Here is a 25707-nt window from a genome sequence, read left to right as displayed (position 1 = left end):
GATTAATCCTAGCGTTTCATGAAATCGGCTGCTAGGTACAAAACACAATGTCCGCAGATTTACATCTACTATCAACTCATCTACTTTGAACTATAAGTGGCGTTATTGTATAAAACGGCGGCAGTAGTGAAGAACAATTTAGTATCTTTACATCCTGATAAGACCTGTACAATTACTGTAGGTTAGCAATGAGCTCTTTTATATACAACCTAGTTACATAGAATTCAGGACCCAATATTATATCTTGCCACATTCTTACTAACCAGAAATGAGCAGGGTACCATTCACAAATTGTACATGCGACATGGTAGTTTGGCTGGTAATCTTATTTTTCTAAGCATAATTTTGTTGTGCTTAGCTGATTTTGCGGCTTAACCAGCTCTATGAAATCTGGCCCGGATGTAGCCCTCGTGTTGATTTGATTAAAATAGTCCTAAGTGAAGACTATTCCTAGGAGTTATTAAAAAACTTAAGGCTAGCTCTAAGTTAGAACGAGTACATTATAACTGGTCTTAACCCGAGATGCGACTCAAAAGGACGCGTTGCCCTGGATCGGGTCAGTTGGTCGATAAAAGTGTTTGAAACCGAAACCCTTTTCATCACTTTTCATAAACTAACTCACCCGATCCAAGGCTTCCCTTTAACTCTTAGTGAAATCCACCCCTGGTAAGACGCTAGTCTCTGACTCACTACTTTTGACATTTGCAACTGAGGAGTCCAACCCGGGCTATTAATAGAATGCTGTATAGACCATGTGACATTTGTTTACAGTAAGTGTGACCTTCTACCAGGCAAGATACTGCACTGGTTACATGGGAAAGTTGACATTTCGTCTCATAATTTCCACATAAATCCAAGAGTGATAAAAGTAAAAGCTGAACTAGTTTTGAGATGTGCCCCCTTTCATCATATCAAAAGTTAATAAAAGCTAGACAGATATCTCCAGATAATATGAGATTTTTTGTTTTCTTCCATTAGGCTGTGTACAAATCGTGCCTGCAGGAAGTCCAGGCTCTGTGGCTCTTTTGTATAAAAGCATGTGATGTCACAAGTCACATCGTCTATACTGTGCCTGGGACTGATATTACAAACCAATAAAATCCATCGCAAGACAATTTGTCAGTTTTACCATAATGATTTGTGTTGTGACATCACACTAAGGCGAAAATGCCTTGGTGCCCTTGCAATTGCCCTTTCAAAAAGGAAGCATACAGGGCTGCCAAATGGTGAGCTGTGATTCTTCCATAGCATTATAAGTTAGGCCGGATCCGAATTGGCGGCTACGGCCGGATCGCCGCGTCATCATGCATTGAAGTATATGACGCCCTTAGCAACACCCCTGGCAACTGTTGTAGCCGCAGCCGTAGCCACCAATTCGGACACGGCCTTAGTCATCGTAAAGGGCAACAGTTCAATGAACTAGAAATCACAAAATAATAATGCCGCCCACACACCAGTGGCTAAACCCCCAAAACCCTAAAAAGATCTTTTGTTATGAATGATATAAATCACCTTTGTGGGAAAACTGTCTCTTTTGAGATGTTACCTGCCTTCTAGCAGAGACTCTAATTAATAATGAACTACATAATGATTATACCCGAACAACTTTTGAGGGACAATTTTCAGTAAAAATTTAAAAATTACACAAGATTTCATGATTTGCTTAACTGTTGAATAACTCATGTACTCATTAACAATAATAAACAGTAAAAAACACAACTAAAAACACATTCGATGAATAGGAAATGTTTTTCTGAAACTTCACAATGCAGGCCCAATACTTCAGAGAGTAGAGGCAACGAAGGCGATTGCCTCCGTGCCCTTGAAATGCTCCAGTAGAAATTTACAATTTCCTCATAGGGTGCCCTTTACCAAGCAGAAAATGACTTGGTGCCCTTGCCCTTTCAAAAACGTAGCATACAGGCCTGACGATGACACTTAAAGAACCCATGACCTTTACCCTTTGACCTTTAGCTTTTGACCTTTAGCTTTTAGCTAAGAGTCTAGTAGTGAGGTCAGGCCTAGTATCTTTCTTGTCGTCTTTTTTCTTGCATTTGAACTTCTTGATGTAACCTTCGATGAGTTTCTTGATCTTGACTGGGTTGATTTCTCCGCTCTTGCTGTGGCAAACCTTTAATCAAAATCAGAAAGAATCAAATTAATCATAAAAATCAATCTCAGTCAATCAGTTAAAAACTAATCAATATTTTGTTTCATTAATAATAATAATAACAATAATAATAGTATTGGCTTCTTATATAGCGTGCATATCCGTCACTCAGTTAAGCTCGATTTGCTTTAAACATACAGTATTCAAAGGCACTGGACACCTTTGGTAATAATTGTCAAATACCAGTCTTCTCAGTTGGTGTATCTCAACATATGCATAAAATAACAAACCTGTCAAAATTTGAACTCAATTGGTCATCAAAGTTGCAAGTGAATAATGAAAGAAAAACACCCAGTTGCACAAATTTATGTGGTTTCACATGCCTAAAAGGCTTCAGGTCTCAAGTCTGTCTCATATTCAAATATTTTAGTGAGAAATTACCTCTTTCTCAAATACTTTGTTACTTCAGAGGGAGCCATTTCTCACAATGTTTTATACAAAAACAGCTCTCCCTTGCTTGTTAGTAAGTAAGGTTTTATGCCAATAGATATTTGGAGTAGTTACAAAACGTGTCCAGGGGCCGATTTCACAAAGATCTCAAATTGATCGTAACTTCAAATCAATCGTAGTTGCTAAGTAAAGTGTGATGTCACAATACAAATCTCTATGGTGATACTGAAAATTTGTCTTGCGATGAATTTTATTGCTTTGTGAAATCGGCCCCTGTGCCATTAAAGGTATTCATCATAATCTAAAGTATAATGGAAGTGTCATGGCCGAGCGGTTAAGAGCACTGAATTTAACTCTGGTGTTACTGATCAGCAGAGTGTGGGTTTGAATCCCCAGCCGAGACACTAGGTGTCCTTAAGCAAGACACTTCACCATTGCTTCGTCCTTCAGATGGGATGTAAAGCCGTTGGTCCCATGTGTTGTGAACGCATGTAAAAGAACCCAGTGCACTTTATCGCCCCAAAGTTCCTGGTCCGATCGGCAGCAAATTGCGCCACAGCACCTTGTAAAACTTTACATGGTGCTATAGGATTAAGTCTCATAATTCAAACATAGTCCCACATCTTGCAGGAAATACTGTATGTTACAGCGCCAGGAATGTCACTGAGTGATGGACATGTGCGTTATACAAGAAAGCACAATTATTATAATCAGACAGAAAATAATGAAGGGTTTTCGTTACTTACCTGATTAACAGATTTGCGGAGTATTTCTTTATAATCATCTTTACTGACTTCTCTCTTCTGATAATACGGCTTCAAAGCGAGCTTGACTTCCTCCACGACTCGTTCCTGGTGCTGGAGCTTCTTCAAGTACTAAATCAAGACATAAAATCACATCAAATCATTATCACATCGGATCATTATCAGTTCAAATAATTATCAATTCAAAGGAAAGTACTTTTTTTTTTCTTCTGCGCCTTGAACACCCAGCAGGGTGGATACGTGCGCATTACAAGTCTTATTATTATTATTATTATTATTGTTGTTATTTATCACTGAACAGAACTAGAAATTATCGGTAGTAAATTTTACTTGGTGAAAGTAGATAATACCACATGGTGAAACTCTAAAAATGCAGCGCTTTATCATATCAAAAATCACGAAAGTTTGTTTTAAAATAAACAAATGAGATGCGATCAAGATAAACGAGTCGTTTGTCAGAAAAATCAGTTTGGAGCAACAAGCCATAACAGGCCAACAGGGGTGAAGAATTTAAAAAAGAATTATGATAAATAACATCAAAAATGGGTTAAAATTATCATTGAAAGAAAATGTGTCAATGAAATTTCAATAAACAACTCGACCTTTAACCCCTTTTTCTCAGTTTCATTCTCTCGCATCTTTTGGTGTTTCTACTTTTACATTTTTTGCCTAAAGGTAGTATCAACATGGGGTAGATTATTCTCTTTCCAAATGTATTCAACAAATTAAAAAATGACCTGGGTCGACGCACAACTCTTTTTGCTTTATCGCATCACAAATCATGAACAAACGGATCATAGAAAGCACTCATCCTATCCCTAGAGTTCTTGTTATACAAGTCAACTGCTGACGACTCAATAGTCTATATTATATAACACCCAAGCAGACAAACGGATCATAGAAAGCACTCATCCTATCCCTAGAGTTCTTGTTATACAAGTCAACTGCTGACGACTCAATAGTCTATATTATATAACACCCAAGCAGACAAACGGATCATAGAAAGCACTCACCCTATCCCTAGAGTTCTTGTTATACAAGTCAACTGCTGACGACTCAATATTATCCTCATTCACATCATCAAGATTCATCATGTCTTTTTCATCCATGTCTCCTTTTGTCTTTGCCTCTCGGCCATGAGGCGATGAGAACGACGCCTCGCTGGATTTCAAGAAGCCAGATATGGAGCTTGAAGAAGACGCAGAATCATCGTGACCTTTCTGGTTGGAGCGATTGGCAGAGTTAAGAGCTGATTGGATTGCTGGATTGCTGGCAAGCTGACCAAGAATGTGGCTGATCTGACTGGACGCGCTCGATGATAAATGATTATCTGTCGTACTTGTCGCTGGAGCCATCGTTTGATTTGGAGATCTCGGACTTGCTGAGACGACCTTGTAGGAGCCTTGAGTGCTATCTGGGAGAGGTTGAGGAGCGGGGATTGGGCTACGATCGGAGTCGACACGACGTCTGTAAGAAGGACTCGCCTGAGTTGGGCTTCGACGGAGAACTTGATGAGACCTCTTAGGAGATGGTGATCGTCTTCTTGGAGATGATCCTCGGTAAGGAGAAGAACTCCTTGCGGATGAGAAGCTACTTCTAGAATGATCAGATGAAGAGCTTCGATCACGTGAGGAGTAACGTCTACCTCTTGGCGAGGGACTGCGACTGCTAAGCGAAGGACTTCGGCTGTAAGACTTAGAACTCCAACTATCAGATGAGGTACTCCAGCTGCTGGACGAACTAGGACTTCTCGAACTCCGGGAACTTGACGAGTAACTTCTTGAAGAAACACTTCGTCTTTGAGAGACGGACCTTCTTGGGGAGACAACTCGTCTTTGTGGAGATACGTGTTTTGGAGAAAGACTTCTCCTTGAAGATCTGATTTGCTTTCTTGGCGAGATACTCTTCCGTCTTTGAGACACATCTCGTCGTCTTGGGGAGGAACTTTGATTCCTTGAAGCACTTTGTCTCCTTGGGGAGATGCTATGTCTCTTGGAAGCCATCTGCTGCCTCCTAGGAGAGACTCTTTGTCGCCTTGGAGACACACTCCTCTTCTTTGGCGACCGACTCCGCCGTCGAGGCGACACATTCCTTCTCCTCGGTGAGATGCTTTTCCTTGGAGATGCTCTTCGTCTTTTAGGAGACGAGTTTCTACGAGGTGAAACACTACGGCGTCTTGGAGATTCAGCACGTCCTCGTTTCGATCCAGGTTGTCTTCGTGGGGAAATGCTACGTTTCCTCGGGGATGCAGCTCGTTTTGGAGATGGATGCCTCTTAGGCGACTGCCTCCTCTGGGATCTCGGAGGAGAATAGGTCGACCTTCTAGTAGCAACAACTCTTTCCAGACTTCGTCGCTTTTGAAGACTTCGTTTCGGTGGAGAAGGACTTCTTTTCCTCGATGAATATCCGCGATCCTTAGATGAACATGTTTGTCTGGAAGGACTTTTCCTTCTTGGAGAGAAACTTCTCTGTCTTCGAGGACTTACTCGTCGTCTTGGAGATGACGCTCTTCCTACAGGACTTCTGGCACTTCTCCGTTGTGGAGAGCGACTTCTGTCTCTAAATCTGTGATTTTTATCGGAAGGATGTCTGTCATCAATATCTGGAGAGCTAATGGTTTCTGGCGAAGCTGTCGGGTCAAAAGGATCATAAAGTGTGCTTTCTTTTGCTTTGGACTTTTCAGAGGGGGACGGTAAACTTTCATCATCCGAAGAGATTTGGCTCAAGTCAATAATTTCATCAAAACTTGTTGGTCCATCAACAACCTCAACATCTGACGATGACTCATGAAGTGGGTTCTTTTCTACCGGTTCTTTGATTTCTTGAGTTTCCGTCTTTTCTTGTTTGTCTTGATCTTCGGTTTCTTCTTCTATTCGTGCTTTTTTGGCAGGTTCCTCAGCAAGAGGAGACGCGGAACGTTTATTCTCAGCAATTTCAGGTTCGGCTTCTTCCGGTTGTTCTTGAATTTCCTCTAGAGGTTCCTCTTCGACGTGTTCTTCTTCAGGAACAGTTTCCTCAATCTCCTGCACTTCTTCAACAACAACTTTTTGCTTTTTGGTTTTTCCAGCCTTTGTCTTTTTGGTCTTCTTAACTTTCCCATCTTCAGTCGTCTTATTCTTCACTTTCTTAGCTTTATCCTTTTTCTTCTTTTTGGGTTTTTCAACCACCGGCTTGTCAACCACCATTTCAGTTGCTGGGACTGTGATTGGACGTTGCATTGTTGGTTCGTTTGTCACCAATTCATCCCCAGTTTGAGACGTACTCGGACTTCTTGCTCGAATCTTCTTCTTTGATTTCAATGGGACAGCAAGTACTTCATCGCTTGTACTGCTCGCTTGCGGGAGATCATCTTGCTTCCTTCTCTGATTCTCTTTAACATTCTTGCTTCTATCTGTACCATCTTTCCCCCTAGCTTTTGAAGACGTTTTCACTTTAGTTTTTGATTTGTCACTTTGTTGTTTATGTTTATCAACACGATTATCCACATGTGAATGTGAAGAATGATCTTGACCATGTTTTTGCAAACGCTCATGTTGCCTTGAAGTTGAACGTTCTTGCCTTTGTTGATCCCGTCGAGTGCTTGATACCGACCGATCATGTCTATGAGACGATGTTCGCTCCACGCCATGAGAATGCTCAGTGTCATGTGACGTCGAACGCTCCTTTCCATGCACAGCAGTATGACCTTTGACACTTGATGCTTCTCGTCCTTGTTTATTCCTAGGCAAGTCCTGATCTGTTTTCTGTTTAGTTTGTGAGTTTTGCTTGTCTCTGCGCTTATCTTTCTCTTTCTCTCTATTGCTTGAATATTTAGAAGATGAAATACTTCTTGGTTGTGGGTCCGACCGAATAGCCTCCCTTTGTTTACTTGGGTCCGATATGTTGGGCTCTTTTTCCCTCTCTGTTTTTTCTCGCTCTTTATTCCTCTGGTGTCTGTGACGTTCTTTCTCAGGCCGGTTTGAATCAACCTTGCGTCTCGACTCTCTCTTACCGTCTTCTTGTTTGCGTTTCACATTTTCACTTCCCTTGCTTGACTTCTTCCGATCGAGATCTCCAATAGTTGAATCTCTTTTATTTTCAAAGTCACTTTTATGTCTCTGTTTCACAGAATCTACATCTCTCTTGTGGTCACTTCTCCCCTTTATAGCCTCAACTTTCTTGGAGCCATTACGTGTCACTTCGACTCGATGATCATTCTTCAACTCTTTCCTTCCATCCAGCTTCCTATCAGTGATCCGTCGTTCCGATTCTAGTTTTCTTTGTACCTCTGCTTTCCGCTCTGCTTCAAATCTTTCATGTTCCATTTGGCGTTCGACATCGATCCTCCGCTCTGCTTCAACCCTTCTCTCCATGCTACTACTTTTCCTCCAGCCCTCTACCGGTGATCGTTCTCGATGGATTGTAAAGTTCTCCCAATGTCGCTCCGGTGGCGGTGGCTCCAGAACCATCCTTCCCCAATCTTCCTCGTACGGGAACGGTCTCTCGTAGATCCCATGGCCGTCCCATCCGACGGCTTTCTCCGCTATCTGGTCCTCCAATTTCCGTTGTCTTTCTAGTTCATTCCAATACGCATCATAACGACTTGGTCTCTTAAAAGGAACGTCTCGTTTAACTTGAATCACATGTCTCAGATCTCCAAAGACACTTTGATCGGCTCGCTGGCTCTCCCCCCTTTCAAACTCCCGCTCCCTTGATGTTGGTGAATCCGACCCTCTCCCCTCGGAAGTCTTCTTTCTCCCTTGATTAATCTCCGCAAGTGGTCTTTTAGGAATCGTCACCGATATATCAGAATCGATTACAACCATGCGAGTATCTTTTCTACTCCGTTGACGCCTGTGCTCATGCTTCTTTTTTTTCTTAGAGCTACTCGATCCTTCCTCATCATCAGTTTTAACTTCTCCTTCTTCCGCGGATGAATGACCATGATGCCGTTTATCCTCTGTAGATGTCTCCCTTTTCTTCTCTGAATCTTGTTTTCCTTTCGTTACATCCTCATCATCAGCAATCAGACCTTCTTCATCTGAATGCAAAGCTCGTCTCTTACTTCTACAGTGAATCTTATACTCTTGCTCATCTTCAATCAATCCTTCCTCCTCCGAAATTGATCTCCTGTCCATTTTATTATCTCCCTCCTCATCAATCAAACCCTCCTCTAAGGACGACTTCCGTTGTGATCGTCTTGACCGATGGCTTTTGGAGCTCCTACCACGATTCTGATGTCTACCTTGATTGTCATCAATAAGACCTTCTTCCTCATTATGATAGGATTTATCCTTTCTTCTTGACGCCAACTTCTTGTCTTCAAAGACATTTTCTTCGTCTGATTCTTCGAAGCTACTGCTTGAGGCTTGGCATGTGATGGATCCATCGTGCTTACCAGCAACCTTGTCATCATCTGCATGGAGGAAAATAGAAGTCATTTAAAAACAACGTCTCAAGGTAGAACTAAAAGATCCAACTCAAGAAGAAAATATGTACATCGTTAACCTGTGCTAATAGATAAACATTGTTCTCTTGCAACTTCAATGACCAATTGAGCCTACAATTTTCAATGTTTTTTTTTTATGCACATGTTAGGTTACACTAAGAGAGAATACTGGTCTTTGACAATTACTAAAGGTATCCAGGGGTGGATTTCATAAAGCACTAAGATTCAACTTAAGGACGAGCTGTTTGCCAAAGTGACAACCAACAGTTCTTTTCAGAACCACCCCAACTCATTTAGAGATAGTCATTACATGGTGATACTGCAAACCTTTCCATATAGTGATTTGTATTGTGACATCAAACTTTGCTTAGCAATTAAAGATTGCTACACAATTTAAATAAATCTTAACCCTTTGTGCCTTTAAGCACTGATTGTAATGTCTTAAATGACTGAACTCACCTGAGATTTCTTCCATCTCGTCTCCTTTGTCCTCTTCATCTTCTTCCATCCCAGTATCATCATCTTCTTCACCAGCGTCTTCACCAACGTCTTCACCAACGTCTTCACCAACCTCTTCACCGACCTCTTCATCACTATCGTCTCCTTCATAATCTTCACTCTCATGTCCTGAGATTTCCTTCGATACATTCTCAGCGTCTTCATCTTCAAGATGCTCATTTGATGCTCGTCTCGTTTCACGATCCTTCCCCACTGATGTTTCTCCTTCAACATTATGTTCATCAGAATCCATTTCTTTTGTTTGATCCGATGATAGTTTTCTTGGGTTTGATGTATTCTTGTCTTGGGAATCTGAAGTAAATGGGAAAAAAATCAGCGTTTTTAGCGACAGAACCTCTTAATCACTTATTCATGATAATGGTTTTTGATGGAAAAAGTATTGTTTAGGGCCAAAATTGTCCAAAAATTCTTTTTTTTTTTCCATTTTGAAAACTGCATGTGATGAAGGCCGTCATTTTTATTCCGTCATGCGGCCCTCTTAAAAAAAAAGTCTGTGGAGAACACTGAAGTGGTTAGGATTAATAGCTCACTGAGCCATCTCCCTGACTATACTTCATGGCGAGTATAATGGGCGATTGTTAAAGGATTATTGACTCTGGGGGATTAATCTCAGCTTAAGGTTGTGTCTATTGTTTGGTTCCAGGAGGGGAGCCATGATTGTGGACTCGACAACAATGGCCCAATAGGGTACAGCTTGAAGCTGGACCAGCACACCCAGTTGCTCACCTGGTTTAAAGACACAGGGTGTGATACAAGGGGCGGCATTTTATCTTGGAAGAAAAGATGTCATGCCTTACCTTGTGCAATCTTAGACAAAGATCCATCTCGATGGATAGTGATTTCTTTACTCTCCATCTGAAGCATATCTTGCCCTTGAAAAATGTTTCCAAGTAGATCATTCGTTGAAGATGATGAAACACTTTGGTAGAAAGAAAACAAAAAAATACAAAATAAGATTCAGGTCTTGAATGTTGCTCTTGAAGGATTGCAGCAGTTTGCTTCCAGTAAGGGGAAAAAGTAAATTTGTATTGGCAATAGACCGATCCATTAAGCTTGGCCCACGGCGCACGTGTGAGCAAGAACACATGAGCCTCTCCAATGCCATTCTGCACAACTCTGCCGCGCGAGCCAAGTATACGCGCACGCATGTCTGACCTTATTTTGCCAGACTTTGGTTGCGTAATGAGTTGTGATTGGGCAAAACGCAAAGAGGGGGGGGGGAGCTTAATGGATCGGTCTTTTGCTGTGGATGCCAAGATACTTTGGAAGAAAGTCAAAATACAAACGAAAGTGAAAAACAAAAAAATTAATCAACAATCAGGTTTTTATTAATACAATCTAGAACATCTAATACTTACAATTTGGGAGTCCGGGTACCAGCTGATGAGGTATTAGCCTTGCTTGTAGATGCATCCGATCTATTCAAGAAAAAAAAATCACAAAATTATAGAACTGTTTGAGAAGAAACAGCAAAAGTACGTTCTAATTATTTGTTTTCAAATTTCTGACAGAAACTGACAATGTATTGCATTCTACGGTTTTAAACACAACTATGTTACAGAGCAATACTAACAAAAAATTCAATCTCTAAATTTCAACCTTCTTTACAAATTGCATAAAATGTAAGATTTTGTTATCTTCCATTTCGCTATGTTCAACTTGTGCCTGCAGGAAGTGAAAAACTTTGTGATGTCACAGGTCACATGGACAATTATACGATAACAATAATCAGTCATAAGTAACTTGCATCAAAGAGCAATCGCTATTAAAATAAAACTGAGAAATCTAAACTTACGCTTGATCCAGTAAGTCATCGCTACCAGTGATCGTCAACGTAGCTGCACCAATCTCATGTCTACGGTAGTTTAGACTCTGTTGACCTTTGACCTTTATATCAGGCATCATACTTCCTGTACGTGGTTTGACAAGCATCAGTTTACCAGCAATACGACCTCTGATGGTCTTAGGGCCAGCGGACTTTGTCACTCTTCCGGCAATCTGTTAAAGATATTTTTACGTATATATGATTTTATACTATCAAAAGTCCCTCATTGTTTTTAACAGACTTAAAGAGAAACAAATCTTTCTCGGACTATTGTTTACCAAATCGATTTTAAAAAAGAATGAAATTAAATATTCATCATTGATCACAAACTTGTTTTCTCACCTTAGATTTTCTCTTTTTTCTCCGCTTAACTTTGCGCTTTTTGACAACCTTCTTCCCAGTTGTTGTTGATGTTTTTGATGTCACCTTTTTCTTTCTCTTTGTCACTTTTCTCCTTTTGATTTTTCTCTTCTTTGTTGTCTTTCTGGGTGCCGGTTTCTTTCTTATTGTAGAGGTCGAAGGTCGTGTACCCATAGACCCAGAAGTACTCGGCTGAAAAAATGAAAAAACATTTACTTTTAGACTTTATCTCATCCATAAATGCCCTTACCCTGGACACTATTGGTAACTGTCAAAGACCAGTCTTCTCACTTGGTGTATCTCAACATATGCATCAAATAACAAACCTGTGAAAGTATATATAAACTTTCAGACGGATAGGTTATTGAAGTGAGACCCAATTAATTAGCACCTTATAAGGGTTTACAAGGTGCTACGGCACATACAGCAGCCACAGCCAGGAACACCGGGGCGAACCCCTTCTCTTTAAGATAAGTGCATTGGTTTTGTTTACATGCGTTTACACAACACACGGGACCAACAACTTTACGTCCCATCCAAAGGACGAAGCAATGGTGAAGTGTCTTGCTTAACGACACAGGTGTCAAACTGGGGATTCGAACCAACAATCTGCTGATCAGAAACACCAGAGTTAAAATTTGGTGTCTTAACTGCATAGCCACGACACTTCCAACTGCTACATGTTTTCTCTGCTGATTAATACTCACCTGATCTTGTTGGCGTTCAGCTCTAGCAAGAGTTATCCGAGCTCGGACTCGCTCACTAACATGAGTTCTTCCTATAGCTCTTGCTGCTGGTCGCTCACGAGTAACATGAGGTCTGGCTCGACGCTCAATCACCTCAGACTCCGCTTCACTACTCACTTCTTCTGTTTGAGTTCAGACACAAAATGGAGATCATTTAATAATAATAATAATAATTAATTTTATTTATTTTAAATTTGTTTTCCCCTGGAGGAGGAATTTTAATAATCTTAATGTTTTTCTGTAAATTTTAACAAATCTGTTTTTACAAAACTCTATATTTTAAACATAATTAGGCCTTTGGCTGAGAAGTTTGAATGTTTTTTTTTATAAACCAATAATAATAATCAAGCTAAAATAAATTTCAATCAAGATGTTAAAAGTAAAATAATTATTTAAAAAAAGTTACTTCTGGACTAGCCAACAATAAGCTAAAAACCTGAACAAGGTGAAAATAGTTAAAGAAACTGAGTAAGAGAAGAACGTAAAACATATAATTGCAACAAGTCATTAGAAATATGGTTATGATAATGACATAACAAGAAAAAGTAATATTCACAAATTGGCCCACACCAATCAATAATGCATTTACAAACTTAAAATATCAAAGCAGCTTAAGCACAACACAGATTTAATAAAAAATACACAAATGATATTATTGGTTTATGAACATAAACCATTGCAGCCCAGGGGCTGAATTGTGTTCAAGGTACAACAACATTCATCACAGATTGAAAATTACAAAAACAAGAAATTTGATGAAAATATTATCAATCTAAATACAGAAAGCACAGAGGATGAAGAAGTGAATGGCACAGAGGTATTCACATTCCACTCTTGGCCATAACGCCAAATTCGTAGAAAGTTACAAAAATAAAAAAATTGAAATGGTACATTTAAAAGCACACATAATGTAAAACACACAAAAACATCATTAAAATGAGAAGGTGAGAAATTTAAAGTCTAGCCATAAAATGACTACACTATAATCAAGGTTAACATAGGAAAAAGATTGGCATCAAAAAGCGGTAAAAAGAAAACATAATTGTTAAAAAGAGCAGAAGAATATTTCATGATTTGAATAACACATTGTTATACAATATTCTTGAAAGAAAAGAAACACCCACAAACAAACATAAAAAAATGTACATGTTAGAAATGATGGGATAACATGGTAGAAAAAATAAATGCAAATAGATACACAACAATAAGAAAATACACAGGAACATATTTAAAATACACAAACAAAGGCAAAAGGTCTTTAACCCAACGAAAACTGACACTATTAAATTGTCGCGGTGCCTGCTGCTAAAACATAGGATTCAAACTGCCCCTAGCCACCAGCAACGCAAAGGTCGAAGGTTAGAATCCCACCTGAGTGATTTGCCTTTGGATTTTTCACAGAACTCAGGAAAGTACCGCGTGTACAGTGCTTAGTATACATCAATGTAAAGGGTGGAAAAAAATTATATTCTTTATCCCTGATGCAAAACAGACATCTATTGCGTCAAAACCAAACTAATCAATAGCCAGTGATCAACCTGTGGCAAGTTTAACCAAAACAGTTATTGGTTACGACCACGAAAACACCCCTATTGTCTTTTTCAAAAAGAACTACTTTCTTACCTTGGTGTCTATTTTGCGCAATACACTCTGGACAATACCATTCTTCAATAGGGATGTGTTCTAGTGGAGGGTCAAGGCATTCGCAATGATAACCTGCATCACATCCATCGCATAGAAGCAAGCGATCCTCCCTATCGCAACGTCCACACACCTAGAAAGACAGACGCAGTAAATTCCTGTTAAAAAAAGGGCGCTTGGACTGGCCAAATTAGTAGAGGTTTGGAATTAGAAGTAAATCAATTCTTGCAGACACAAGATGTGTTCTTGTAGAACATTTATTGCCTAAAGGCTCTGGACACTATTGGTAATCACTTTTAGCATAAATTTTACTTGGCAACGGGCAATGGAGAGCTGATGATAGTATAAAACATTGTGAGAAACTGCTCCCTCTGAAGTAACATAATTTTTGAGAAAGAAGTAATTTTCCACTAAATATTTGAATTTGATTTTGAGACGTCAGAATTATCAAGCATCTGAAAGCACAAAACTTTGTGTGACAAGGGTGTTTTTTCTTCAATTATTATCTCGCAACTTTGTCGACCAATTGAGCTAAAATTTCCACAGGTTTGTCATTTTGTGCATATGAAGAGATACACCAAGTGATAAGACTGGGTTTTGACAGTTACCAAAGGTGTCCAGTGCCTTTAAGAACGTCTTAAAAGAGTTCTTATTATTTTCTAAGACGCTTACCTCACAATAAGAGGCAGGTTCCTCGTCTTGATCTTCCTTTGGTTTTCTCTGGTCCACCTCAATCCTTCGGACAACTTCACCATCGTACGAGTTTCTCACCAAAATGGAACGATATAAACTACGATCAACTGGGCAAGTGTTGATATTCTGTAAGAAAACAACCAGATCGTAAAAAAGTTAGTTTAATATACCTTCGTTTGATCATTCAATATCATCCACTGTGGTTTTGCATGACTACATGTAGTTAAACTTTACAACTACGCCAGTATGATATCATAGTGATTGCATCAACACAGTAGACACATGTAGACACACACAACCTTGCGAATCTCGTTTGTGGGTCCTCCCAATGATGTTCTATTCACTAAGGGCCTTCCGTAATCCCGCTGAGTGCTGTGCTATGTGCTATCGTGGTGTCATTAAAACCAAATCCAATGCGATTCAAACCCAGGTCCACAGAGGTGAAAGGCAGGGAAAGAAACCACTGAGCCACCCTGAAACCTCTTCAACTCTTTCTTTACATACCCGACTCCATTCCAAGATGCAATCCAGACAGAAGACATGATCACAGCTCTCTGGAGTTCCAACGTCTTTATCAAAGAAGCTGTCAAGACAAACTGGGCACTTCTCATCAGAATCGTCATCGAAGGCTTCCCATTCCCCTTCATCTGCTTCCTCTTCATCTTCTTCATTATCTTCAAGATCATCTTCATCATCGTCGAGCTCTTCACCTTCTTCTAGATCACCATCTTCTTCATCTTCTGCAAAAACAACAAATTTAAACTTAATATTTTTATCTTTTTAGCTGAAGACGAGCAGAGCTTTCTTTTTGTAACGTCGAGAGAACACTCTTCTCCGTTCTTCTCGAATCAATACTTCTTCTCAAGACGACTAGACTATAATTTTCCTCATAGAAGTGCCGCTTACTAGAGGACAATTTCTGTACCCCTTAAAGAATGTGGAATTCAAGCCATGCACTTATAGACCTGTTCATGTTTGTTTTGTTGTCATTTAGCCTTCGAGAAAGACTCTGCTACGGTTGAAACGTCAGGCCATTATCTATTTTTTGCAGTCTTTAATCTTATTACTTTCCATTGCTACATATCCGTACCTTCATCTCCATCAACTTCTTCTTCTTCTTCGTCTTCATCCTCTTCGTCTTCATCCTCATCATCTTCTTCTATTTCTTCATCATTGCCATCTTGAATCTCAGAATCTTCCATTGTTTCTGTATTAAGAACATGTATACGATAGTCCATTTAGATTAGCTTTTTCTGTTTGCTCTCAAAAATTTCCCATTGATTTGAGTTCTTCCAATAGAAGTGCCCTTTGCAAAGTGAAAATGGCCTTTTCATTTTCATTATGTTCAAAGATAAAATATCGAGGCTTGAATGGCAGTTCCTTTTTGCTGATTTACCTTCTCCATCATATCCTTCGATTTCACCCTCCTCCTCTTCTTCTTCCTGTTGATCCGTTCCTCCAAAATTATCCTCTTGCTCCATTCTTGTCAAGTAAAAGCTTCAGTTCATAAATTACACCAACATTCCTGTAATTTGCAGTAAAATTTATAAATTAGATGACTTATAAATTAATTTAAACAAGTTGCGTCACTGTACACCACACAATTAAAACAGAGAACTCACATAACATCAGTATTTCCAAATTCAAGAAAGCTACAATTTGGAGTTATATTTTTGTCTCCAAAAATAGATCTGAAATTGAAAAACATCATATATGAACAAGAAAGGTTTTCCCAAAAGAAGGCTAGTCAGGTCTTGCATAACTTTCCATATGACGCCACCACTTTTTCACTAATTTTTACAAAAAAAGGGGGTATCTCATTGTTGAGCATGTTGAGGTTAATTAGAATTAGTAGTTGTGATAACTTAACCCTCCTCCCGACGGTCATACTATATTATTTCATATCAAATGAATAAGTGGTGGGGCCATACAGAACAGAAACTTTTCCCAGGTCTTCAGCGATCTGGGGACAGTGAGTCAGTGACCAACACGACCGATTTGGCACACTTTGCTTTTGACATTTTGTTTGCTAAATAAATAAAATTGAGATGACTTGCTTGACAAAATTTTGGAAATTTGCCAAAAGTTTATAATCTTTGATTTGACCACTGCACAATCATCGAACTGATAACTGAACGTCTGTTGTTTTAAATAAATCTCCAAATAAAACGCTAATTGCTGCAGCATATACCTGTATACGGTCAATAACCACAGAGCCAGCCCGTCACTGTTGACCGGCCGGCCGCCGCGACGGTCAAGGAAGAAGGCAGCCGCCAATAATTACCAAGCCGGCGCTTTACGCAAACTCCGAGTCGACTAGACGGGTTGATTTCTTCGTCTACTAAACCATTTTACTTACCTCTATTAAACTAGATGAAACAGATAATCTTCTTCATTTTATAACTGATCTTTATTAGAAGAAAAACCCATGTACTGGCCCAAATTGACACAATAATATCTCACTTTTCGCAAATTAAAATTTTCTGACACTACACAAATATCGCCATCTTAGATTACCCATGATGCACAACGTTTTAGTCAGTCGTTAAGATTTTGCACATTGCGGTCGAGGCTCCAGATCACGATAAAAAAAAAGATATGGAGCACCAATTGTAACAAATCAAGTTTTGTGATGTGTGGAGACAATCGGTGAAACTTGTAGCGATGTTTCCAGATAATTGACTAAATTTTATTTGTCGACAATAACAATTAAGCATACAGACAACAAACACTAAAAACCCGACCTAGGACCACAAAAGGCGAATCAAACAGAAAGGAAGAATGCACCATTGAGAAAGGGCGAATTTATACCCGTTGCCGCACTAATAGCGCCCTCATTAAGAAAACCAAACACCATAGGCCCTTTTCGAATTCACGGCTTCGGCTTTGAATTCTACTGCAGGCTTCGTTATATCGTCTAAAGCCCCAAGCTCGTATGAAAAGCACGCAGTTGTCAAAACAACCGCGGGGCCAAGTTAAGCCCGAGCAACATCTGGAGCCGAAGCCGTGGATTCGAAAAGGGCCTAAAATAATAACGCCCTCATTATAAAATCCTTAATGAACTTAACTAAGTCTCCGCAGAAGAAGTTGCTGCCCCGCCCCCTTCCATCCAAAACATCATTAATGACAAAAATACTAACAGTAAAAGCTCGCAGGATTTAATCAAAGTTGACGACATCAACAATTTAATAAAAATGTTTTAAAATTCGTAAAATTGTTTCAGAAGTAGCAGACTCTAAACGCACTTCAACGCACAAAAGTCAGAAAGTACTGGTAGCAAGTTTAGTCAATCGTTTATACCTGTTGTGTGCACCTGCATTGTCATTGAACATTCCATCAATGGCGTAGGTCAATAAAGGGAAGGAGTTATGCATTTTGCGGTTTGTGCTTCTGTAAACTGCTCTTTTTGACGTCTTGACTTTGCTGTTGGCGCGGTTATACAGGCTGTAGGTGAGTAAACTGTTTACTAATAAACAACTTATTCGTATTTTATGAAAAAGAAGTAATCTGCCCTTTTCCCGATCCCAAAAAGGTTGTAATTTAAAACAAAATGTCGCGTTGACATTCTACTAAGATTCCCTTTTATAGCTCCATATGTTTGTTACTCACTGGTCATCATTATGACATTTCTTCCTAGAACAATGCAAAATGTAAATATTTTAAAAATGAGTACAGAGTCACACAGTTAATACTGAGTGTGTGTTTGTATTTGTACCTTTTAAGTTTATTTCTTCATTCATTTGTTTTCATTTTATCGTGGCCGGCCCACACTGCCACAGGCCAAATTGAAATTGGATGTAATTTACAATAATAAACTTTTTTTTAGTAAATAACATTAAGAACATTATAAAATAGAATTTAAACCATTATTTCTACCTCCATGTTTTGCTTTACATTATTTTATAAACCATTACAGTATTTGCATGGCACTGCCTGTTTTAATAAGTCCTGAGCATAAAAGAGCATCAAACATAAAACCAGAGCAACCAGAAGTCAACACCGCCTGAAATTTACAAGACTAAGAACATCATCAGACTCATACAAATACAGCCTCTTTCCTCGCACCATAAAAGACTGGGATGAGCTTCCTCAAGACATCATCGAGCTGCCCACCTTGGAGCAGTTCAAGGAGGCAATCAGATGCGAGTAGGCATCAAGTCCTGTTTTTACTTGCACACATCTTTATTTTTGTACATATTTCAGCACCCACTTACACACAAACCGTCCACTGTCGGCAGCCGCACCCCCCCCCCCTTGTCCAGATGCTGTATTGGCTTTGACAAGTAGCTGAATAGATGTAGATAAGAATCCTCAGACAACAGAAAATGGTACATTAAAAGGACAAATTAACTTTAATTAATTAGTTACCATAGTTTGTATTAATATAATAACAAACAAACACACAAACAAACAAACAGACAGACAAACAAACACACACACGAACAAACAAACAAACAAACAAACAAACAAACAAACAAACAAACAAAATAAGACACATTATTTTGTTTTCAACGAAGGAAATTATTTACTCAAACTGAAAACCATGATACAAGACAAGTGAAAAATATTTACAGAATATTATAAAAGTACTCACTAGGGTAAGAGAAACATTTTTTTTAATTTTAGGGTGATCATAATGTTTGTATCTAGCTGGCTTGATCTGCACATAGGGATTCTAGAAGAGCTTGATATGCAATGAAGCGTTAACAGTTGCTATTCACTATTTAATTCTATCAAAGGAATCTGTTTAGTCATGTTCGTGCGTCCTGTAGTACGACACACAAGTGCGGGTTGCAGTCAGAGACTTGCCAAATAGTAGGTCTACGTAGTATGTTTTATGACATCTAGTATCAAATATTTGGCGTGCTGTAACACCATGTGTGTATCTACTTGCCAGGTAGAGTTTGTTGGTTAGAGAACTGTCTTGCTACCGCGGAGTAGATTTTTCAGATTTTTGGGGAGACTTCTCAGTTCTAAAAAGACCTCTCCTGCCTTTTAACTACTACCTGGGCTGAAGGTATGGAAATAGGCTGGGACTACTACTTTAGCTTGAGGATTGTTATTAACTGCACCACCAAGGAGTGAGTTCTTGAATTGGTCTCAACGTTTGGACTAACTTTCTCTAGTCAGAAGACTGGACTATACAGTTATTCTTTGCATCATATTGGAGCTCCACACTGGAGTGAAACCTTTGTCATGTGATTCTTGGATTTGTATAAGAGTACTAGATATGGTTGTCTCTAGACTCTAAGCCTGAATCAAACAGAGTTAAGCTTTACATACTGAGGTAATTATTGTTTAAAACTTCTTTAAAAAACAGACATTCACATGTGGTTACCATAAACATCCATAAACATCCACCATGCAAAGTTTCAAGTTCTTTGTATTTATATTTATTTGTTTGGTTCTACTTCTACAGGCAGACATGTACAACATCATTGAAAACTGACTTTTTCTTCATTTTGGAAAGCTTTTCTGTATCCTACCACCACCTTTTCACTCAATTTTACCAAAAGGAATAATTATCACATTCTAGTAATTTTAGACCTGGCCTGATACTTCACGGAAAGCAATTGCCTCCATACCATGGTAATTGCCTTGGTGCCCTTGAAATGCTCCATTAAAACTTTACAATTTTCTCATGGGGTGCCCTTTCTAACTCCATGCCATTACCATGAAGAAAATGCCTTGGTGCTCTTGCCATTTCAAAAACGAAGCAAACAAGCCAGTTAGATACTAATTTAAAACAAGAAATGAAAAAGTGGTTGCAGGATACGTGTGTGCGTTTATTTTCCCACATTTTTGTTTAAAACACTTTCTATGTTTTTTTTTCTTCCCACACAGATTTCTAAAGACTATGGTATGATTCTTTTATGATTGAGATCCAATGTCACCATGATGGCATCTCATGACCAACTGCTTATGCCTCGCATTACCCTTCTTGCAATTGTCAATATCGGAGTATTTTTGGACCCACGGTCGCCTTCGAGGCAAGATTGGCGTGTGCTAGCCTCACTCCTCGGGTTTCCAGATATCTGGATTCAGGTATGAAGTCAAATTTTATTGACTTTTCGATTTTCTGTGCTTCTACTTTTTTATTTTTTTCTATGCATATTGTTAGATAACTAACTTTAAAATAGCACTGGACACTATTGGTAATTACTCAAAATAATTGTTAATGGTTTTGACAGTTACTAAAGGTGTCCAGCGCCTTTAATCATAAGAATCAATTGGTTGAAAAATGTTTTTCTTTTCTGCAATCTTTCTCAGAATGTTGAATGTAAATGTCTTCCAACTGGTAAGTCACCCACTGCTCATGTTCTGCGGGCGTGGCAGCAAGGCTTTCCAGTTCTTCAACCTCTCCCTGTTCAACATCTTATCGATTGTTTGGAGAGGATGAAGCGGATAGATGCAGCCTCTCGTATTAAACAAATGATGGCGAGTAAGTATTTGGTTAAAAACTGGAATATTTAAAGTCTCCCGAATTTTCGAAAGCCTACTCTGCAGTGTGAAAGAAGACTAAACAATTCTGAAAATCTACTTAGCAGGAGTAGAAAAGTCTGAAAAAAATCCTGAAAACTACTCTGCGGTAATAGAGAAATCCCCTCGAATCCCCAAAATCTACTCTGCGGTAGTAGAATAAAAAGCAAGACAAGTTCTCATAGAGCAAAATCTACCCAGCAAAGTACAACGTAGTTTACACACATGGTGTTACCGCAAAAAAAGTACTTATTGATACCTAACCATGCAATGCCTTAAATCCCATAAGGCAAAGTAAAAAAAAAACAGTTGATCGTCCGTGTGTTTCCAAAGAGGAGGATGAGGGACGAATTATTTTATGTATTTTTTATTTGTTTTAAAGGTGGTCGCCAAGCATTTTAGTTCAAACTGGCCGCCAGTTCTTCAGTTTTAAATCACAAGTTTAATGAAAAATTCACAGACACTTTTTTCTTTTTGAAAAACATAGTTTAAAAAAAAAAATAATACTTATCTTTTACACTCAATGATTGTTGGGGTCCTTTACAGACAAACAGCAAAATCACAAAAAAATGAAATAAAAATACCAAAGACATTTATTGATTTATAAAACTATAAAAATAAAAAAATACAAATATTGCTGACATTTTATTTTGCATCAATTTTTCATTTTGAATTCAGATGAGAGTTTCCTGGACCCAGAAACAACCTTGACTTACTGCCCATCTGGGAGGGTGCCAAAGAGTCACCAAACACGCTGTTATTCTTGTCAGTCAGGGCAACAAACATCACAAATAAACGACTCTACGGTACGAAGCAAAAGAATCGCTCAAGAGAACTCATACCATGGACCTAGTCAGTCATTCCTCCGACAGAGTCGTCAAGAAAGATGCTTTGATTGTGAGCAGAGAGTGACCACTCCAACATGTGAGCATCAGCTAACATCACAGACCTACCACCAGCCTCATTGGCCAAAAAATGGCCAGAGCGTGGTTTCACTTTCCTCCGTCATCAGTGAAAACTTTCCTCCGTCATCAGAAAACTTACAAATACCTTCCCATCGGAATAACACGATGACATGGCCTTTTAAGAAGGGAGACGGTATGAGAGGGGAGCTGCATCAGTGCCAGTTTCAACCCGTAGAGCAACAAGCTTGTACTCATCAAGACATAAACTATCAGCAAGATGGTGAGAGACTGGATAGTAGACCCTTTCATTCATTGGTTTCAACAACATCAGCGGATGGTCCTCGTTATGATAGTGCAGTGCGAGGACCCTGTTCAGAAGGTACAGTGGATTGCATGATGATGGAGAACCCTACAAGAGCCTCGCCCAACCAATTGGAAAGTAAGTTCATTCCTTCAGTTTTATTTTATAAAATACCCAAAAGGAACGCTAAGGCACTGGACACATTTGGTAAACTGTCGAACACCAGTATTCTCATTTAGTGTTTTTCTACAATGCATTGAATAACAAGCCTGGGAACATTTAGACTCTATTGGTCATTGGAGTTGCAAGAAAATAGTGAAAAACGATTACAGATTTTGTCTGACATTGATTCATAAACAAAATTAATTTATGATCAGTGAGCGATAAACTTCAATTTGGGAAATTAGTTTGATTTATTTCTCATCAAATAACATGACATTTTAGGCAGAAATATTTCAAGGGATGTTTTCTTCGATCATCACCATTAGACCGTGTAAGTTTTATTTAAAGACACTGGACACTATTGGTAATAGTCAATGAGACCAGTCAAAGTCTAATTCTGAGGTCTCGAAATCAAAGCCATGGAAAATTACTTCTTTCTCGAAAACTACATGTAAGTTACTTCAGAGGGAGCCATTTCTCACAATCTTTTATACTACCAACAACTCCCCATTACACGTTACCAAGTAAGGTTTTATGGCAATTATTATTTTGAGTAACTACCAAACGTGTACAGTGCCTTTAATATAGCGCAATCTTTCTTGACTACAAAACAATTACATAAACCCTAATCTTTGTTATTAGATTTGATGGGAACAGACGCTTCTATGCTAATCACTTATGCGTACAAGAACTTCAAGCCTGCGCATAAACTTGCTGCAGTACTAAAGAGCAAGGGGCATGGTAAAGTCGAAGTGGATACTAACAAAGGACCTATACGGGAGGCATTGTTTAACTCGGTAAGATAAAATGTTTGTATTTTTTACACTTTATTGCCTTATAATATGTGATTGTTGCCGTTTTTAAGATGTACTTTGACCCTTTTGCTATTTGTTCCCACTTCCCACTTTGGATCATGGTTGAATTTTAAACAAATCAAAATATTGTTGTGCTCTTTTTAAATGTTTTTCTGTCACAAATTTGTTGCCTGTGTGTTTACACATTATTTGATATTTTTAATTTATGTAATATTTTTGTAAACTGTATAATAATTTCGGCTTTAATAATTATTATTTTGTACAGGTGACCTATGTAATTATCATCTACACTCAAGATTATATCAAAGAAGTGTCTGAAAGAAATGTTGAAACCCCTCTGAACACTCGGTGAGTAAAAATTGTCATTCATAAAACTTTTTTAGTTGGGACAACATTAATTATTTTAAAACTAGAACGATTTTTTTTTAAACCACAGCCACAAAATCAGAGCTGATCTTTATTTCAAGAATTTGTATACAAGGGGACTTAAATGACATAATTGGTTGTTGCTCACAAAACGGTTGCTGTGTAAGCACTTTATGTAAACCACCATATACATAAACTGACAAAACAAGTTTGAGATCGATCAGCCAGCTGGAGCATAAGGACGTTTCCCTTTTTATTTTACATAAATTGTTAGGAATACACGGGTCCATTTTCATAAAGTCTGTAAGCATAAAAGTTTGCTAAGCACATAAACATATTGCTTACTAGAAATAGGTTACAAGCCAAGAACACATTACATTTACATTGTTATGATTGGTGCCCCAATAAATGTTTGCTTAGCAAAGACATTTGTCAAGCAGTATTTTCTGCTTAACACCTCTATGCAATTTTGCCCTGTTCTGTAATGGGTACTATTTGTTACTTAGAGGTTTTCTCAATCCTTTACCCAACAGTGCCATTTATCATCTGATGGCTGAAGAATTCAAGAGATGCGGGAAAAGAAATCTTCGTTTTGTTCCGATCCGTGACTGCGCCAAGATTGATCGTGACTCCATGCCACTGTTTCTGAGGGATTACCCAAGGGCCCAGACTCAGTACATCTGTAGGCTTCTCGAAGAAAGCCCGCAGGAAACCCCCAGACGAGAAAACCCCAGACGAGAAACCCCGGAGCGAGAAACACAGGGACAAGTCTCAATACAGAGGAAGGTGTGGGTGACGAGTCCGAGCGGATAAGAGCACCAAACTCAAGCTCTGGTATTAATTTGGGTTTTTTACCCATACACCAATCTGTATAATACCTTCCTCACTCATACAATGTTCAACAACATTGGAAACTCAACCACAAATATGGCGGTTTATACAAGCCTTAAACATTGCTCTTGAATGGCAAAAGCCATTTGCCTCTGATAAGGGGCACCTTTATGAGGGAAATGTAAATTTGTATTGTAAATATACAAAGGGCACCACAGCAAAAACACAGGGCTGGACAGCAGTTGCTGTGGGTGCGGTTGGTGATTTCGAGGCCTGATAGAATTAAAGACACTGGACCCTATCGGTAATTGTCAACAACCAGTCTTCTCACTTGGTGTATCTCAACATATGCATAAAATAACAAACATGTGAATTGAGCTCAATTGGTAGTCGAAGTTGCGAGATAATAATGAAAGAAAAAATACCCTTGTCACACAAACATTGAGGCTCTGTCACGCACTGATGTACAAGCAGCCTTGTTACAGTACAGGCGTCCTCCAATAAAGAGCATTAATTTTACTTCATGTAAATTATTTTAGGGTGAAAAAATGCTGCTAGAAAATGCTTCATTATTTTACTGAATAGTGTGCATGCAGTTGCCAATGGAAATTTCTGAATCAATTCAAAGTTCATAATGGGTTTATATCCATCATGGTTTGCCTGTTCAATTGACTTTTACGAGTCTATAGTGTATATTATATGAGGCATGTTTGTGTTGGCGGTGCTACAATGCATAACCTATTGCATGTCGTGACTGGTGGGGTTTTTTCTACTTGGGAGAGTAGATTAGGTTCATTTGGCTGTATCCCGTGAGGGACAAGGGGAAATAAGTAAAAGGATAGTTGTAATTACGACTTATATTTTATACCAGTTCATACAATTTTGCATAATTTTTTAGTGTCTTTATTATGACTCGCGCCAATTAAGTCATGAGCTATACCTCTAATTCAAAAGTGTATAAACCATTATTATGCCTGGTAGTTGCACATGACTTAAAGTCATAGTTATGAAATTTGTCATAATCATGAATTTTGTTTTTCTTTCAATGTACTGTCAAAAGGGCTTCTTTAAATGGAATATTTTGTTTATTTGAGAAAACAATTTTAAAACTGGTGGACTAAAGATGTGAATAAAGGTTATTAAGTCAAGATTGAAAATAATGTAAATTAAAAATCTGTACAAAGGAAACACTAAGAATCAAAATGGCATTAAGGTTTTTGCCTTTTTATTTTACATAAATTTGAGGAATACATAAACATGGGACCAATTGCATAAATCATGTAAGCATACAAACTTGCTAAGCACAGTAAA

At 38.6% G+C, this 25707-nt stretch overlaps 2 protein-coding genes across 4 annotated transcripts; one reads left to right on the top strand and one right to left on the bottom strand.

Moving 5' to 3' along the window:
- Positions 1–1886: 1886 nt before the first annotated feature.
- LOC117305051 (protein SCAF11-like) lies at positions 1887–17074 on the bottom strand. The gene is made up of 15 exons (XM_033789763.1): positions 16896–17074; positions 15933–16061; positions 15627–15743; positions 15041–15276; positions 14516–14662; positions 13826–13976; positions 12164–12324; positions 11439–11648; positions 11067–11269; positions 10630–10689; positions 10069–10190; positions 9212–9562; positions 4338–8719; positions 3307–3435; positions 1887–2131 (listed from the first exon to the last, which is right to left on the bottom strand). The coding sequence occupies exons 2-15, from the start codon at positions 16015–16017 to the stop codon at positions 1985–1987; spliced, it is 6501 nt and encodes a 2166-aa protein (XP_033645654.1). The 5' UTR covers positions 16018–16061; positions 16896–17074; the 3' UTR covers positions 1887–1984.
- Positions 17075–17876: 802 nt separating this feature from the next.
- On the top strand, positions 17877–24503 carry LOC117305050. Of its 3 annotated transcripts, none has more exons than XM_033789759.1 (7): positions 17877–17986; positions 20381–20581; positions 20807–20978; positions 21695–22360; positions 23027–23181; positions 23465–23547; positions 24099–24503. In XM_033789759.1, exons 2-7 carry the CDS (start codon positions 20432–20434, stop codon positions 24376–24378), a joined length of 1506 nt encoding a protein of 501 aa, XP_033645650.1. In that variant the 5' UTR covers positions 17877–17986; positions 20381–20431; the 3' UTR covers positions 24379–24503. The 3 variants fall into 3 exon arrangements, with proteins under 3 accessions (XP_033645650.1, XP_033645653.1, XP_033645652.1); XM_033789762.1 differs by lacking the exon at positions 17877–17986 and adding an exon at positions 19304–19433; XM_033789761.1 differs by lacking the exon at positions 17877–17986 and adding an exon at positions 19573–19823.
- Positions 24504–25707: the final 1204 nt, after the last annotated feature.

The sequence above is a fragment of the Asterias rubens genome, chromosome 22 (assembly GCF_902459465.1).
Source record: "Asterias rubens chromosome 22, eAstRub1.3, whole genome shotgun sequence".
Lineage (NCBI taxonomy): Eukaryota > Metazoa > Echinodermata > Asteroidea > Forcipulatida > Asteriidae > Asterias > Asterias rubens.
Note: the sequence above shows the minus strand (reverse complement) of the source record. Positions and strands in the feature narration are given on the sequence as shown.

What these genes read in the sequence shown, in the direction of transcription:
- LOC117305050 (XM_033789759.1), top strand. Translation starts at nt 20,432, where the DNA reads ATGATGGCATCTCATGACCAACTGCTTATGCCTCGCATTACCCTTCTT. An exon ending in TTCCAGATATCTGGATTCAG is followed by an intron (nt 20,582 to 20,806) that starts GTATGAAGTCAA and finishes AATCTTTCTCAG; the next exon opens with AATGTTGAATGTAAATGTCT. An exon ending in GAAACCCCTCTGAACACTCG is followed by an intron (nt 23,548 to 24,098) that starts GTGAGTAAAAAT and finishes TTTACCCAACAG; the next exon opens with TGCCATTTATCATCTGATGG.
- LOC117305051 (XM_033789763.1), bottom strand. Translation starts at nt 16,017, where the DNA reads ATGGAGCAAGAGGATAATTTTGGAGGAACGGATCAACAGGAAGAAGAA. An exon ending in GAAAAAAGAGAAAATCTAAG is followed by an intron (nt 11,270 to 11,438) that starts GTGAGAAAACAA and finishes TATCTTTAACAG; the next exon opens with ATTGCCGGAAGAGTGACAAA. An exon ending in ACAAGAACTCTAGGGATAGG is followed by an intron (nt 3,436 to 4,337) that starts GTGAGTGCTTTC and finishes GTCTTGATTTAG; the next exon opens with TACTTGAAGAAGCTCCAGCA.